General features: G+C 40.8%; 1 protein-coding gene across 1 annotated transcript in view; it reads left to right on the forward strand.

The window, feature by feature from the left end:
* sars2 (seryl-tRNA synthetase 2, mitochondrial) overlaps positions 1-18,019 on the forward strand; it is a 109,258-nt gene that overhangs the window by 15,723 nt on the left and 75,516 nt on the right. Inside the window, exons 4-6 of the mRNA XM_059985144.1 lie at positions 2,010-2,150; positions 3,383-3,437; positions 4,648-4,711. Coding sequence (XP_059841127.1) covers positions 2,010-2,150; positions 3,383-3,437; positions 4,648-4,711 — 260 coding nt within the window. The remainder of the gene's footprint in view (positions 1-2,009; positions 2,151-3,382; positions 3,438-4,647; positions 4,712-18,019) is intronic.

The following is an 18,019-nucleotide window of genomic DNA, read 5'->3' on the forward strand; positions in this document are numbered from 1 at the left end:
ATAGGAGGGATGTTGAGGGTGCAGAACAGGTTTACCAGGATGCTGCCTGTTTAAGAGGGCGTGTGCTGTCACAAGAGGCTGGACAAACCTGGGTTGTTTTCTCTGCTGTGCCGAAAGCAGAGGGGAGATCTTCTAGAGGTTCGGAAGATTATGCGAGGCATAGACGGAGTGGACAGAGTATCTGTTACCCAGGGTTGAATTGTCCCATCCCAGAGGGCGTGCATTGAAGGTGAGAAGGGGGATGTGAGGGTAAGGTTTTACTCTGGGTCGTGGATACCTGGTATGGTGGTAGAGGCTTTTAGGAGATGTTTGGATAGACACATGAATATACGAAAGATGGAGGGATATGGACTTGCTGTGGGGAGGAGGGATTAGTGTTTGGGTGTTTTTGATTTGGTATTTAGCTGGTTTGGCACAACATTGTGAGCCTGCTCCTGTGTTGATTTATGAACATTTATAACTTAATGGGTATTCTGTCAAATTTCCTCATATTACAAGACTGAAGAAGTAAGCATGCAACAAAGGAATATTCAACTAAGCAAATGCAAGAGGCCTGTCTACGTCTGCAGTTCTCTTCCTCAATGGTCCGTCCGTGCCTGTCGCGACTTCTGCCTGAAGCGGGCCCTGGAGACAAACGAAAGATTGAGTGGGATCAAATTGGACAAATGATTGATGGGCTTGCAAATATAGACTCTGAAGAACCATTGCAGTATAGAAGGAGGCCGTTACTTTAATCCTATCTTTCACTCTTCTCCCCATAGCCTGCTGATTTATTGAGGTTAGATGCAGACACCTGGCTGAAATTGTGTGCAAGATATCAGCGGACATAGGAGTGGAATTGGGCCATTTGGCCCATCGGGTCTGCTCCAGCATTTCATCGTGAAATCAGCAATGATATCAAATGATGGAGTAAAATGGGACGAATGGCCTAATCTGTCTTAAGATTTTATGGAAGATGGTGCCACGCTGTTGGACAATGGTGCGAGGGGACAGGAGTAAGATGGTAGTGTATGTACCACCAGACTCAGGGACAGGAGCAAGATGGTAGTGTATGTACCACCAGACTCAGGGACAGGAGCAAGATGGTAGTGTATGTACCACCAGACTCAGGGACAGGAGCAAGATGGTAGTGTATGAACCACCAGACACAGGGACAGGAGCAAGATGGTAGTGTATGTACCACCAGACTCAGGGACAGGAGCAAGATGGTAGTGTATGTACCACCAGACACAGGGACAGGAGCAAGATGGTAGTGTATGTACCACCAGACACAGGGACAGGAGCAAGATGGTAGTGTATGAACCACCAGACACAGGGACAGGAGCAAGATGGTAGTGTATGTACCACCAGACTCAGGGACAGGAGCAAGATGGTAGTCTGTGTACCACCAGACTCAGGGACAGGAGCAAGATGGTAGTGTATGTACCACCAGACTCAGAGACAGGAGCAAGATGGTAGTGTATGTACCACCAGACTCAGGGACACATTCTACCCGAGCGACTGCAGAACCTCTGGTGCTTCGCCTTTGTTTCCAGAATAGGACACGGGAGCAGAATTAGGTCATTCCTAATTCCGAGGCTCTGCTTTTATCGATTGGACTGTTTGTATTAACGGACCGTAGATTTTTTCAGTCTTATGGTTTTTATATTCTGTGTTTTCGTCCGTTCTTTTTTGTTTTGTTGTATGAGGGGAGGAGGGTTTGGGGTTGATGTTCTTTTTGCATTTTGTTAGTATTTTTTGAGTTGCTGCTCTTATTTTGTGCGGGGGGGTGGATTTGATGTTTCTCTCTGAGTGACTTGTATGGCTTTTCTTTGTTTCATGTTTATCTGCAGAAGACAAATATCAAAGCTGCATATGTACGTTGTTTGATAATAAAGCAAATGTAGTGCACTGCTGTTTTGGTACAGTGAGTGTGAAGGACAAAGCCCAGTGTGGATCATTGTATGGAACAGCTGTTCAGGGTTGACTTTCTAAACTTAATGTACTGTACATCTTACTATTGTAAACAGCATCCTGATTTCTCAAGGCTGCGAAGAAGGGGGAGGGAAATTCGTTCAGAATTAAATAGACTGTATCATCAAGAGAGTGAGCTGGACGAACGTTTCTTTCTGAAAGCATTGAAACTACCCAACTGGACTCATCCAAGTGTGGTAAGCTGTGTGTATCTGTTTAAAACTCGTTCCTGTACACATGCGAGTCGCCCTGCATTTGTATTTGTGCCAATCTGATTCACCGATGTAACACAGACAAAATGCTGGAGGAACTCAGCAGGTCGGGCAACATCTACAGAGAGGAATAAATAGCTGATGTAGTCCTGATAAAGGGTCTTGCCCCAAAATGTCGCCTGCTTATTATTCTCCATGGATGCTGCCCGACCTGCTGAGTTCCTCCAGGATTTAGAATCAGAGTCGGGTTTTGTATCACCGGCATATGTCGTGAAATTTGCTGTCTTTGCAGCAGCACAATGCCATACTCAGTAATAGAGAAAACAATCTGAATGGCATTAAATAGTTTAATTAAGTAGTGCAAACATTGAAAGGATAGTCAGGTAGTGTTCATAGGTTCAATGTTCATTCAGAAATCAGATGACAGAGGGGAAGAAGCTGTTCCTGAATTACTGAGTGTGTGTCTTCAGGCTTCAGTACCCCATTCCTCATGGTAGCAATGAGAAGAGGGCTTGTCCTGGGTGATGGGGTCCTTAATGATGTACAACCCTTTTTGTGTGGATATTCTAGATTTCCAGCATCTGCAGAATCTCGTGTTTATGACTCACTGACGCCCTTCAGGAGTTCAAAGAGTGTGTCACATGGACCATCCCTTTAGTATTTTGGCTGATAAGACCCACGTGGGCAGGAGTTATTGACATTTGTCATGTGCTGTTCAGCTAGGTCTTCTAATATAAAGTAACAAACTACCAACAAATTCAGAGTGGATCACAGTATTAATGCATTTATTATTTTACTTGCAAGAGAAGGTGAATTTCCAGCCCAGTATCGTCTTGAAAAACAGCTTTAACCTTATGTTTCAACCAAAGTAATTTTATACTTTTTTTTACAAGAGAACAGTAATTAGATTGACAAGGCAATCCCCCAGTTTACGACAGGTCTCACCTGTGTAGATGAGCCCACATTGACAGCTCTGGCCTTAGCAGATTCATCTGGAAAGGACTATTTGGGCTGTGAATGGAGGCGAGGGAGAAGGTGTAGGGGCAAGTGTAGCACTTAGGCTGCTGGAGGGAGATTAATGGGGAGCTCACCTCGGTAGGGGAGGCCCAATAGGGAAGGCCCTCCAACGTAGGTGAGGCCGAATCGGGAGAAACCATCTGCCTCCAAACTTGTTCCCATTGTTGTTCTGATTTCTAATTATTCCCTTATCTTGGAAGCCTGTAGGTGATGAGAGCCAGGCTGTCGTGGTCGAAGTGGTTGGTGACAAACCAGGTGAGTGTTGCAATGTTCGGAGTAAATTTATTATCAAATGTGTACATTTATGTCACCATATCTAACCCTGAGATTCCTTTTCTTTCATGCAATTATTGTTAACGCAAAGAAATACGATAGTATCAATACAATGCATAAAACAGAGACAGACAAGCAACCACTGTGCATATTCCACATACTGGGCAACTACGAAAGAGGGAGAAAAAATATGTAATAATAAATAGTCCCATGATTAGGCTAGGATGAAATCGGGGGATTGCTGGGCTCGTGGCTTGGAGGGCCAGTAGGGTCTGTGTTGCTGTATCTCAACAAATAAATACATCGGCAAGTTTTTTTCCTTAAATAGTGATACCTAAAATTAGCCAATTTACAATCACTAATTAACCTACCATCCCATATGTCTTTGGACTATGGGACGACATCCACGCGGTCACGGAGAGGATGTACCAAGTTTCACGGGCAAAGGGCAGGAATTGAGTCTGTGTTGTCTGTATTGTAAAATGTCGTGCTAAACACTACGTTACCGTGCTGTCCATTTTTGCACCCTCAGTAACCTTGGGTTCAATATGGAACAAAGTCTGAAAGTTTCAGTGTGCCCGTTGCGTTCCTAATCTCTCATTTGCCTGCAGGTTGAAGCAAAATGTGGTTTTAAAAGATAGCCTTATTCCATGGGAATTCTGATCTTGAAGTTGAAACTTGTAAACATGTCACCCTGACTTATGGAATTTAATTGTAACTGATCACAGTAATTTACACAATGTGCATAAATAAAGTCCTTAAAGTGATAGAGTGGTCAAGCACTTAAGCAGTCACTACGTAACATTAAGTGCGCTGGCGCGGTTAATTTAATGCTTTCCAGCGCCTAGCTGTAAGATTGTGGTTCACTGTCTTTAAAGAGTCAGTACCTTCTCCCTGTGGCCGCATGCATTTCCTCTGGGTGCTCCGGCTCCTCCCACAAAAACCCTACAAGTTAGGGTTAGTAAGTTGTGGGCATGCTATATGCTGCAGGAAATATGGCAACTCTTGCGGATTACCCCCAGCCCATTCTCGATGCAAATGACACCAATCCTCGCTGATTTACTTTGACACAAACAGTGCATTTCACAGCATGCTTCGATGAACACATGACAAATAAAGGTAATCTTTATCTCTAGACTTAATGGCCTGCAATTTCACAATTCTGTTCTGATCTTTTCCTTCTGTTTTCTAGAATTTGATTTTGAGCCCAAGGGTCATTTGCAAATTGGCGAAGAGCTGGATATTATTAGACAGAGGTAAGATGAACTTTCTTATGTCAAAACATTGCCGGTTGAAAAACTGAATTTGTACTGAGTTTTACAGTGAGACTGTCAGTAGATTGTTTGAATATTAATTACTGGATAATGGTTGATTTGAATGAGGAGTCATTTGGCAATTTACACCATCAGAATAAGTGGGAATGGGTTTTAATTCTTTGAGGTTCAATACATCAGACATTGGATCAGAAGTTCCTACAAAGGACCGTGAGAATGGCTGAGAAAATCATAGGGGTTTCTCTACCATCCATCGGGGGGTATTTATCAGGACTGCTGCGTACACAGGGCCGTTAGTATTTTTAAGGATCCCATCCATCCATCTTTTATCCACTTTAATTTTCTACCATCAGACTCCAATTCATAAAAACAAGAACGTTCAGGATGGGAAACAGTTTCTTCCCTAAGGTCATTAAGCTTCTGAGCTCTGTGTTGCATTTGAAGTGTCACCGGTTAATCTGTTCTGCACCTGACAATATTTAATTTACTTTGTTTAGATAGGTGTGATTCATTTGCATATTTTCAAATTAAAAGCTCGTGTACAAAGTTGCAAAGAGCAGTGGGAGACTGGAGGATTGGGAAAACTTCAAAAAGCAACAGAGAACAACTAAACAAGAAATAAGGAAAGGGAAGATAATGAAAGTAAATTAGCACAAAATATAAAAACAGCAAAAGTTTTTATAAATAAAGCAGAACAGGGAGGCTAAAGTCAATGTAGGTCCCTTGGAAGATGATATTGGGTGATAAGGAAATGGCTGAGGCATTGAACGACTATTTTGTGTTGGTCTTCATGGTGGAAGACACGTCTAATATGCCAAAGAAGGATGTTATGGACGAAATGGGAGGTGAGAACCTCGATCAAATCACTGTCACTAATGAGATTGTGATGAGCAAACTAGAGGGCCTGAAGGTAGATAGGTCACCTGGTCCTAATGGGATGCATCCCAGGGTGCTGAAGGAACTGGCTGAGGTTATAGTAGACGCATTGGTAATCATTTATCAAAATTCTATAGACCCTGCAGGTCCTGGCAGATTGAAAGACAGCAAATGTCACACCACTTTTTAAAAAAGGATATAGGCAAAAGACGGGCAACTATAGGCCAGTTAGCTTAACATCTGTGGAGACTTCTGGTGGTTGTAATGGAGTAGGTTGCACTAGCTATGTGCTCCGAAATTATTTGCTTACTTTGCTGTTTAAACCTATCTCGGTGAGGGCACCATGAGTAGAAAGCTGTCAAGAAAAGAGACTACTTTAGAGACTTCGACTGAAATGATTCAACAAATGTCAGAGAAACTCGATAAACTGGATGACTTGGAATCCAAGTTTGATTTGTTACAGAATTCCTTTGACCTGGTTAAATCTGAACTGAAAACGCTTAATTGGAAACTTGGAAGTATACAGCAGACTGTGAATGACCATGAAATTCGTATTAAGCTACACGAAGAATCTCTGCCGGTGTTGCAGAAGGATATCGAAGGTTTCAAGAACATTTCTAAGGAACAACTTAAAAAATACGACGCGTTACTGAAGAAACTTACAGATTTGGAGACCAGGAACCGAAGGTGCAATATCAGAATTCTTGGATTTCCTGAAAAACTGGAGGGTAATCAACCTATCGATTTTTGTGCTCAAATGCTGAAAGATTTATTCCCTGATATATTATCGGAACTACCAAAATTTGAGCGCGTTCACCGAGTTACCCCCCTGAACTGGGACCCTGCCAAACCTCGCTCTATTATCATTCGCTTTTATGACTTTCAGATTAAAGAACAGATCCTTTGTGAATCAAGGAAGAAACGCATATTACAATTTTGTGATCAACAGTTTCGGATCGTTCAAGGTTATCCACCGGAAGTTCTAAGAGCTAGACAGGCTTTTAAAGAGGTCATGTCTGATCTTTTTAAGCTTGGCTGTCACCTTTCTCTCAGAGATCCGTGTAAACTCAAGGTTACAACTTCTGAAAATAAGGTCTCTTGGTTTTCGAAGCCTGAAGAAGCTAAGAAATTTTTACAAAGTCTCCATCCTTAAATTCAACTATGAGTTGTTTTATGTTAAATGTTTTAATTTCAGGCGTTCAATCAAATAATTGGCGTTTTGTTGATAACAAGGTTTCTTGGTCTTACGAAGTCTTAATCATTTGTTTGACTAAGTAACTGGCGCCTTGTTATCTTTCAAACTATGCAAAACGTGCAGGCAGACAGCATCCATTTTCTCTTTAGCCGCATATCGCAGCTCTTTTTAAACAATACGTTATATTCCCTCAGTGTTATGTAGGAAGCTATCTAATCGCTTCCCTTTTTAATTATCTTCTATTTGTTTCTTTACTCTTTTTTTTGCACCCGCGAGTATGTGTTGTTTTACTTATTGATTTTCCATATTTTATTTTCCTTATCTGTCTTTGCTTTTTTACTGAGACTAATACTTATATTTTCCCATGTTTTTTTTAGATCGTAATTAGCAAACTTATTTACTTTGATTTTTTAAAATATATATATATATATTTATAATCGTTTATTCAGCGCAGCTATACATATATATTTTCTGGAGCCATCGGAGTTTTGGATTGGGAACATTAGAATTAGTCTTCAGCCTCTCTTGGCTGATTTCTCTCTTTGGGGGGAGGGAGGTGGGAAATGGGTTCTTCTATAAAGCTGATAGGATGTTTTTACTGTTTTACTTATTCACTATCTATATGTCTGTGATTACCTTTTATACATTACTAAAGAATACTTGATGGATTCTTTTATTAATATACTCAGTTTAATGTGAAAGGTCTAAATAACCCTGTTAAACGAAATAAGATTTTTTCTTATATCTGGAAACTTATAACTCATATAATCTTTCTCCAGGAAACCTATATTCATAAAGATGATATTTCACATTCTTTCAAAGGATGGATGGGTACATATTTTCACTCACCCTCTCAATCTAGATCGAGAGGCTTCTCTATCCCGTTTGATCAGAATTTATCCTGTATTCAACATAATGTAATTTCTGATACAAATGGGCAATTTGTTATTGTTTCGGGTAGTCTTGGGAATAAACTAATCGTATTTGCGAATGTATACGCTCCAAATACAGATGATTCCTTGTTCTTTGAACGTCTTTTCTATTTTCTGCCTGATTTGAATCGGTATTCCTTAGTGATGGGTGGAGATTTAAATTTTTGGCTTGACCCTATATTAGACTACTCTTCAAGTAAAACCCCTGTCACTAATAAATCAGTCTTACTTTTTAAATCTTTTTTATGTCAATGTGGTATTCTTGACGTGTGGTGTTTTTTTACACCCCCAAGAAAAGGAACATTCATATTTCTCTCAGATTCATCATATGTACTCTCGGATTGATTTTTTTTATATAGATAGAAACTTGCTTCCACTGGTACGATCCTGTGATTATAAGGAGATTGCTTTGTCTGATCATGCACCTGTGCTTCTGGCTTTAAGATTACCTGTTTACTCTGTGCCAAATAGAAGTTGGCGTTTCAACTTATCATTGTTATCTGATAAAAATTTTCTAAAGTTTTTGGAAAACCATATTACTTTTATCTTTAAAGAAAATTTTGAAGGAGATACTGCTGGTAATATAGTCTGGGATACTTTTAAAGCATATATTCGTGGAGAAATTATCTTTTACTCTACCTATATAAAGAAAAAAGCTGACAAAGAAAGGTCTGACCTAGCAGTGATATTAAAAGATCTTGATCAAAAGTATGCCCTATCTCTAGATCCAACTATATATAATAAGTGTATTGAAATCCAATCCAAGTATAATATTCTGCTGACTTACCCAATTGAACGACAGCTGTTGAGAGATAAAACTCAATTTTACATTCACGGGGATAGAACTGGTAGTTTATTAGCCAATCACTTAAAATCTTTTACAGTTAATCGTCAAATCACAGAAATTTTTAAAGATAATGGAACTAAGACATCCGACCATTCTGAAATTAACAACGTATTTAAAGACTTTTACCTTAAGTTGTATCAGTCTGACTGTTCTTCAGATGATACCTATATGAACGCTTTTTTCAGTAATATCAACATTCCTACATTGTCTGCTGATAGTCTAACACAGTTAGATCAACCTATTTCCAATGAAGGAGTGGCTGAGGTTATACGTGCTTTACGTTCTGGTAAGACCCCAGGACCTGATGGCTTTCCTGGGGAGTTTTATAAAACTTTCACTACGTTACTTACACCTTATTTATCCTCTGTTTTATCAGAGTCCTTTAAATCAGGTAAACTCCCTCAATCTTTTTATGAAGCTTTTATTTCTCTTATTCTTAAAAAAAATAAAAATCCAGCTGAATGTTCTTCATACAGACCGATTTCTTTATTAAATGTTGATGCAAAAATTTTAGCCAAAATCTTAGCTCGAAGACTTGAAAATATGCTACCATCTATTATATCACATGACCAGACAGGATTTATTAAAAATCATTACTCACATTTTAATATATGTCGGTTATTGAATGTGATATATTCACCATCCAAAAAATATCAGTGTATATTATCCTTAGATGCAGAAAAAGCCTTTGATAAGATTAAGTGGAATTATCTTTTTAAGACCTTAAAAAAGTTTAATTTTGGGCCTAATTTTATTCGTTGGGTTAAATTAATCTACTTGTCTCCTACTGCTCAGGTTATTACTAACTCCCAAATTTCTAAGCCCTTTAAATTACAGCGGGGAACTAGACAAGGATGTCCTCTTAGTCCTTTACTTTTCGCTTTAGTTATAGAACCCTTAGCAATAGCACTTCGAGAAGCAAAGGACATTTCTGGTATAGTAAGGGAAGGTATGTCTCTTAAAATTTCATTATATGCTGATGATATTTTACTTTTTATCTCTAACACTGAAACTTCTTTACCTTTGGTTCTTTCTTTAATCTCACAGTTTAGTTCTTTTTCAGGATATAAGCTGAACCTACATAAAAGTGAGCTATTTCCTTTAAATGACCTAATGTCATCAAATGCCAAATTTCCATTCAAAGTTGTTACGTCAATTTACATATTTAGGCGTAACAATTACTTAAAACTTCAAGAATTTATTCAAAGAAAATTTAAACCCCTTATTGAATTATGTGAAAAAGACACTTTCTAAATGGTCCCCTCTTTCTTTATCCCTACATGGCCGAATTAGTTCAATTAAAATGAAGATTCTTCCTAAATTTTTATATCTTTTTCAGGCCTTACCTAATTTTATTCCTAAGATGTACTTTGATTCTTTAGATTCAATTTTAACCTCTTATATTTGGAATAATAAACAAGCTCGTTTAAGTAAAGTTTACCTACAAAGAAATAAAGAGATGGGTGGATTAGCCCTACCCAATTTTAGGTTTTACTATTGGGCAGCCAATATAAGGAATATTACTTTCTGGTCCTATTATATTTATCGTAAAGATAGCCCATCATGGGTCTCCTTGGAAGTTAATTCTGTAAAAAATTCCTCTGTTATCTCTCTTCCTGGATCATACACTTCTTTTTCAGCAAATAAAACAACAGATAACATAATTGTTAAGCAAACTTTAAGGATCTGGTCTCAATTTAGAAAATTTTTTGGTTTAGCGAATTTTTCATTATCATCTCCCATTCTCCTTAATTATTTTTTTATCCCTTCCATGACTGATAAAGTCTTTAAAGATTGGGATGAATTAGGTATTAAATGTTTTTGGGAACTGTTTATCTTAGGATCTCTTGCTTCTTTTGACCAATTGTCAAATAAATTTGCACTCCCAAAATCACATTTTTACAGATACCTTCAAATTAGAGATTTTTTACGTTTCCAATTAACTACTTTTCCTATAGGTCCTGATAAAAATTTACTGGACGATCTTTTAAATTTAAAACCTTTTGTTAATGGTTCTATTACCAGTATCTATAACTTGTTGATTGATTCTAGACAAGACTTTTTAGATAAAATAAAAAAAGCTTGGGAGGATGACCTAAATTGTCAGATTTCTGATGATAGATGGAATAAAATTCTTAAACGGGTTAATAAATCATCTTTCTGTGCTCGTCATTCTCTTCTACAAGTTAAAGTGGTTCGTAAAGCTTTCATTTCTAAACAGAAGCTCTCCAGTTTTTACCCGAATGTTTCTCCACTTTGTAATAAATGCAACTCTGCTGATGCCTCTTTAATTCATATGTTTTGGTTTTGCCCTAAAATTGAAAAGTTTTGGCGGGAAGTATTTCATACCTTCTCAACTTTCTAGGGTCCAATTTGTCCCAAATCCCCTTACTGCCTTGTCTGGCATTATTGCAAATGAAGATATAACTTTAAATACTCCTAACCTACAGGTTTTAGTTTTTACCTCTCTTTTAGCAAGAAGAGCAATCTTGCTTAAATGGAAGGAGTCTACCCCTCCTACACATCTTCAATGGCTACGTGATATGTCGTATTTAAATTTAGAAAAGATCCACTGCTCAGTCTTAAATTTGAAACAATCTTTTTATGATATTTGGGGACCTTTCCTAAATTACTTTTCCTATTTATAAAGTTTAACTTTTATGTATATTTTTATCTTCTGTTCTTAAGTGAATATGTTTTTTTTCTAATTATCCATTGTCATCCATCAGCTTTTTTCTTTGGTAGTTGGTAGGGGGTTGATTTTTTATATATATATATATATATATATATAAAAAAAAAAATTTATGATGTATGACCGATCTTTAAATTTTTGATTACAGTGTGGTATACCTTTATGTGTTATGCTATAACATTTTGATCAATTTTATTACAATATATGAATGTACACAAGTTATGTTGAGATGTATCTATGTGTGCACTCTGTAAATTTTTTTTTGTTCTGAATAAAAATATTATAAACATCTGTAGTTGGGAAAATGCTTGAAGCTGTCATTAAGGAAGAAATAATGAAACATTTAGAAAGGAGTGGTTCCATTAGACAGACGCAGCATGGATTCAGAAAGGGCAGGTCCTGTTTGACAAACTTATGGGAGTTCTTTGAGGATATAATGCGTGCAGTGGATAGAGGGGAACAGGTGGATGTCGTATACTTGGATTTCCAGAAGGCGTTCGATAAGGTGCCGCACAAGAGACTTATAAATAAGATACGGATGCGTGGAGTTGGAGGAAGCATGGATAGTGGATTGGTTAACCGATAGAAGGCAGAGAGTTGGTATAAATGGGTGTTTCTCCTGTTGGCAATCTGTGGTGAGTGGGGTGCCGCAGGGGTTGGTGCTGGGCCTGCAGCTGTTTACCATTTACATTGATGATTTGGAAGAGGGGACTGAGTGTAGCGTAGCAAACTTTGCTGATGACACTAAGTTGAATGGAAAAGCAAATTGTAGAGGATGTGGAGAGTCTGCAGAGGAATATATGCTACACTTAGACCCCTCTTCCAAATCATCAATGTAAATGGTAAACAGCTGTGGGCCCAGCACTGACCCCTGCGGCACCCCACTCACCCCTCTCTGGAATTCAGAAGAAAGAGGGGGACCTTATAGAAACAATCAAAATTTTGCAAGGGATAGATAAGATAGAAGTAGGAAAGTTGTTTCCATTGGTAGGTGAGACTAGAACTAGAGGACATTGCCTCAAGATTCAGGGGAGAAAATTTAGGACAGAGATGAGAAGAAACTGTTTTTCCCCAGAGAGTGGTGAATCTGTGGAATTCTCTGCCCAGGGAAGCAGTTGAGGCTTCCTCACTAAATATATTTAAGAAATAGTTAGATAGGTTTTTTCTTAGTAAGGGCATTAAGGGTTATGGGGAAAAGGCAGGTAGATGGAGCTGAGTTTACGGACGGATCAGCCATGATCTTATTGAACGGTGGGGCAGGCTCGATGGGCCGGATGGCCTACTTCTGCTCCTATTTCTTATGTTCTTATCCTTACTTCCCAAGTTATTGTATGTTACTTGTCTGTAATGTATACTACTGTGTTTTACACCCTGATCCGGAGAAATATGTCATTTGACTGCATACATATATATAGTTAAATGATGATAAACTTGACTTACACAGAGTTGTGGGGGTGATGGTAGACGTGGATGCATTTAAGAGACTTGGATAGTTCAAGTTCAAAGTAAATGTCAGCCTGAGATTCATTTTCTTGTGGGCATACTCAATAAATCTATAGACTAATAATCAAACCAGAGGTTTTAACAGAATCAATGGAAGATCTTCCTACTAGGGCGTTCAGCCAGTGTGCAGAAGACAATGAACAATACAAATACAAAAATAAAGCAACGATAATAACAAATAAATAAACAATAAATAGCAAGAACATGAGATGAAAAGTCCTTGAAAGTGAGTCCATTGGTTGTGGCAATATTTCAATGATGGGGCAAGTGAAGTTGAGTGATATTAGCCCATTTGGTTCAAGAGCCTAAGCGTTGTGGGGTAATAACTGTTCCTGAACCTGGTGGTGTGGGACCTGAGGCTCATTGTGGTGAGTGAAGTTATCCACACCGATTCAGGAGCCTGATGGTTGTGGGGTAATAACTGTTCCTGAACCTGGTGGTGTGGGACCTGAGGCTCATTGTGGTGAGTGAAGTTATCCACACCGGTTCAGGAGCCTGATGGTTGTGGGGTAATAGCTGTTCCTGAACCTGGGGGTGTGGGACCTGAGGCTCATTGTGGTGAGTGAAGTTATCCACACCGGTTCAGGAGCCTGATGGTTGTGGGGTAATAGCTGTTCCTGAACCTGGGGGTGTGGGACCTGAGGCTCATTGTGGTGAGTGAAGTTATCCACACTGGTTCAGGAGTCTGATGGTTGTGGGGTAATAACTGTTCCTGAACCTGGTGGTGTGGGACCTGATGCTCATTGTGGTGAGTGAAGTTATCCACACTGGTTCAGGAGCCTGATGGTTGTGGGGTAGTAACTGTTCCTGAACCTGGTGGTGTGGGACCTGAGGCTCATTGTGGTGAGTGAAGTTATCCACACTGGTTCAGGAGCCTGATGGTTGTGGGGTAATAACTGTTCCTGAACCTGGTGGTGTGGGACCTGAGGCTCATTGTGGTGAGTGAAGTTATCCACACCGGTTCAGGAGCCTGATGGTTGTGGGGTAATAGCTGTTCCTGAACCTGGTGGTGTGGGACCTGAGGCTCATTGTGGTGAGTGAAGTTATCCACACTGGTTTAGGAGCCTGATGGTTGTGGGGTAATAGGTGTTCCTGAACCTGGAGGTGTGGGACCTGAGGCTCATTGTGGTGAGTGAAGTTATCCACACTGGTTCAGGAGTCTGATGGTTGTGGGGTAATAACTGTTCCTGAACCTGGTGGTGTGGGACCTGTTGCTCATTGTGGTGAGTGAAGTTATCCACACTGGTTCAGGAGCCTGATGGTTGTGGGGTAATAACTGTTCCTGAACCTGGTGGTGTGGGACCTGAGGCTCATTGTGGTGAGTGAAGTTATCCACACCGGTTCAGGAGCCTGATGGTTGAGGGGTAATAACTGTTCCTGAACCTGGTGGTGTGGGGCCTGAGATTCCTGTACCTTCGCCCTGGTGGCAGCAGCGAGAAGAGAGCATGTCTCAGGTGTGAGGGTCCCTGATGATGGAGCCAGGTAAAACTGCCCAATGCCTAATAACTTCAATTTCATATCTATCCTAGTAGTTAGAAGACAGTAAACTTGACTTTACTTGATTGAGAGCAGGTGGAATGACTTTTAATTAATTGGTGTAGCAGTTATTTGGAAACAAGCCAAAACTGAGCAGAGACTAAGCTAGGGATCGGGGAGGGGGTGGGTGACACTGCGCTCCAAAATAATGAAGTTTTAAGTAACCAGCAATGATGAACAGTCTTGTAATAATTAAAAAAAAACAAGTGAAACTGAATCTAGCAATTATAACGAAATAAGCGGTCTAAGTGGTAGTGTTGGCAGTCTTAGTGTATCAGAAACAGGTTTAATTTCACTGGCAGATGTCATGAAATTTGTTCACTCTGCGGCAGCAGTACATGATAATACAGAGAAAAAATCAGAATTACAGTAAATGCACAAGGGTGTTTATTTATATGTTTATTGCAAAAAAAATGGAAATATATAGTGAGGCAGTGTTTGTGAGTTCAATGTCCATTATAGCAGAGGGGAGGAAGCTGAGTGTGTGCCTTCAGGTTTCTGTACCTCCTCCCTGATGGTAGCAAAGAGGGCATGTCCTGGGTGAAGAGGGTCCTTAATGATGGACACTGCCTTCCTGGGACACCTGGATAAATGTCCTGGATACTACGGAGGCTAGTGCCCATGATGGAGCTGACTAATTTTACAGCTCTCTGGGACAGTTTTCAGTGGAAATGCGAGTGTCCTTTATTGGGTGGTGGGGTCTCTACCAAAGGAGGTACAAGGAACTCCTTCCCTCCACTAGCGTTGCTGGTCACCCTTCGGCAAGCTATCGTAGCTGCTCAGGCCCATATCTCCCCCCGATCAGCGTCACATGAAGCCAGGGCAGCAGGCATTGGATGGCCATATGAGCAGCTGGTACATAACACAAATCCTGGTTATGTGACCACTGATGCCAGGCAAATGACCTCTGAAGAGAATTGTAGTGGCTAGGGACACCCATCTGTAAAGTCACTTTCCTAAAGAAGGCAATGGCACACCACTTCTGCAGAAAAATTTGTCGAGAACAATCATGGTAGAACCATCAGTGCCCATGTTATAAAACGTGGCACATAATGAACAAATGAGTGTCCTTTAAGCGAGTGTTTTTCTAATAGGATGGCATGGTAACGTTATGGTTAGCACAGTGTTTTACAGCACCAGCAACCCAGCTGCAATTCCTGCTGCTGTCTGGAAGGAGTTTGACAGTCTCCCGTTGAACTTGTGGGTTTCCTCTCACGGTTCAAAGACATACCTGTTAGTAGGGTATTTGGTCATTGTAAATTGCTCTGTGTTTAGACTACGGTTTAATGGGTGACAGGGCTTGAAGGGCTCGAAGGGCCTGTTCAGCACTGTGCATCAATAAGTAAGTAAATTAAATGACGACCTGTTCATTATGTATGCCTAGAAACTGTATAGAAACTGTGTTTCTATAGCGATGCATTGCCTTCAGGTGTACCAGGAACAAAAGTCTGAAATGAGGATAATATTTGCTTTTGAAGTTGAAACATCCCCATTAGGTTATGTCCCAATTTTCCAATTATACCAATCCAAGGTTATTTCTCCCCTTTAGATAACAAGTGATGTTGTCTTTGAAGGCTGAATAATTTAAAAAAAACACTCTGTCCTTGCTAAACAAATGAAGCAATTAGTCTCCAGCTGTTTAATGTAACTTTAATTCATGTCATTTCCCTTTCATTCCGGCTCCCCGGAGGTTCAGTCGATAATCACATACAGGCAAGCCGTGAACCTAATTACGTTGCAGCTGAGTGTCTGAAGTGATCAACGGCTTTGTTCTTTCTCTCCCTGACACCGTGTGACCCTGGCTGTAGGCAGTCCAGGGATTAGAGGCATACTGGACCATTCCGCGGTTCAATTTAATGTCAGAGAACCTGAAACTTTCACTTTTCACAGACATTCATGAAATAGAGAGAAACACCCGAAGAATGACTGACAGAAAAACGTTAGAACCCCAAATCCCCCCTCCCACGCACAAGCAGCAGCAGAAACTTCACCCCTGCTCGCTCCCCCCACTTAATCCAGTAAGAAGCATCCAGCTCCCCCCACCACCCACCAAGCGAGCAATAGTAAGCCCCCAAAGTCCATTACAAACTACAGTTCATCCCAACGCCTCAGCAGGCCCTCTCACTAAGAATCACACCTTCAACAGCGAGAGGGGAGGCCAACAGCTCGCTGTTTTGACATTAACAGTCTGCAGTGTCACTTATTTCGAGTTCCCCAGACTTGAGAGTCAGCAGACGTCTCTCCTCTTAGAGAGAGGGAGAGGGGAGAGAGATATCACCCAGGGACCAAGGCCTCCAGACAACTGCTTCCGCTGTCTTGGTGTTTCCATCTCCCACAACGCTTCAGTCAGCGAGGTATCAGGTGGTCCTCAGGGCCGCACCCTAAAGGTGCACACCTTCCGAGCTGCTCCTGGAGACCCCGCAACCCAAGCTGCCTGGCAGGTTCCAAAGAGTTAGGACCCACCGTCTGAGGAGATTGTAGCTTAAACACAGCTGTAGTTCATGGACCCCAACCACCTGGAAAAGGAACAAGCAGACATGAGTGCAGAAGATGTTCTAAATGGGAGCAAATTCAAAATTCAGGGTTGCAAAGGGACTTGGGAGTCCTTGTGTAAGGTTTCCTAAAGGTTAGCTTGCAGGTTGAGTTGATGGTAAGGAAGGCAGAGGCAGTCTTGCCATATATTTCGAGTGCCCTGGAAAGTGAAGGCAGGGATGTGATGCTGAGGCTGTATAAGGCACTGGTGAGGCCTCACTTGGAGTATTGTGAGCAGTCTTGGACCCCTCATCCAAGAAAGGATGTGCTGCCATTGAGGACAGTCCAAAAGAGGTTCACAGAAATGATTTGGGTTTGAAAGACGTTGCATGAGGAGTGTTTGATGGCTCTGGTCCTGTACTCCCTGCAATTTAGAAGAATGAGGGGGTAGCCCAGTGGTTAGCATGATGCTTTTCAGCACCAACACCGTCCTAAAGAAGTTTAGTATTCTCACTCTGACCTTGTTTAGTTCCCCTTGGTGTTGCCTTAATGCAGCAGCCAGGAGAGAGGCGCTGAAGCTGGTGCAGTCTACCGGGGTCGGTGTGGTGCGGCGTCCATGATGGAGTTGGTGCTGCCCCGCTCCCCCCCAGCGTTTGCTGGGCAGGAGACAGGCTCTATTGCAGATGTAGGTTGAGTGTTTTCGTCTCCCTTTTTAGAGTGATTGTGATACCACTTGTGCTTGCTACTTTGCGTGTGCTTTGTGCCGTGTGTGACCGTCAGTACTGTGTTTTGCACCTTGACCCTGGAGTAACGCTGTCTCGTTTGGCTGTACTCCTGTATGGTTGAATGACAATTAAACTTGAATTGAATTGAGATGACGCATTTCGCTGTATATTTCGATTAGACCTGTGAAAAATAAAGCTGATATTTAGTCTTTAATCGGCAGTGGCTTTCAGAGATCCCCAGTGATGCCTAAGAGAAAGATAGAGACACACAAGCAAGCCATGGATTTAATTAGATTTCAGAATAAGTTCTTGAATCGATTAAATTAGATCAATTGATCTGTCAGCAAGGCAGAGCAAAAAGCTGAGTCATCCAGCCGACCATGGCAATTTGTATTTGTGTAGCAACTGGCATGCAGCACAAAGTCAGACCCTTCAGAGTAACTGATCTACGTAGCCTAACTTGCCTGCGTTTGATCTGTGTCCCTCCAAACCTTTCCTGTCCATGTAGCTGT

Source organism: Hypanus sabinus, chromosome 11, assembly GCF_030144855.1.
Source record: "Hypanus sabinus isolate sHypSab1 chromosome 11, sHypSab1.hap1, whole genome shotgun sequence".
Classification (NCBI taxonomy): Eukaryota; Metazoa; Chordata; class Chondrichthyes; order Myliobatiformes; family Dasyatidae; genus Hypanus; species Hypanus sabinus.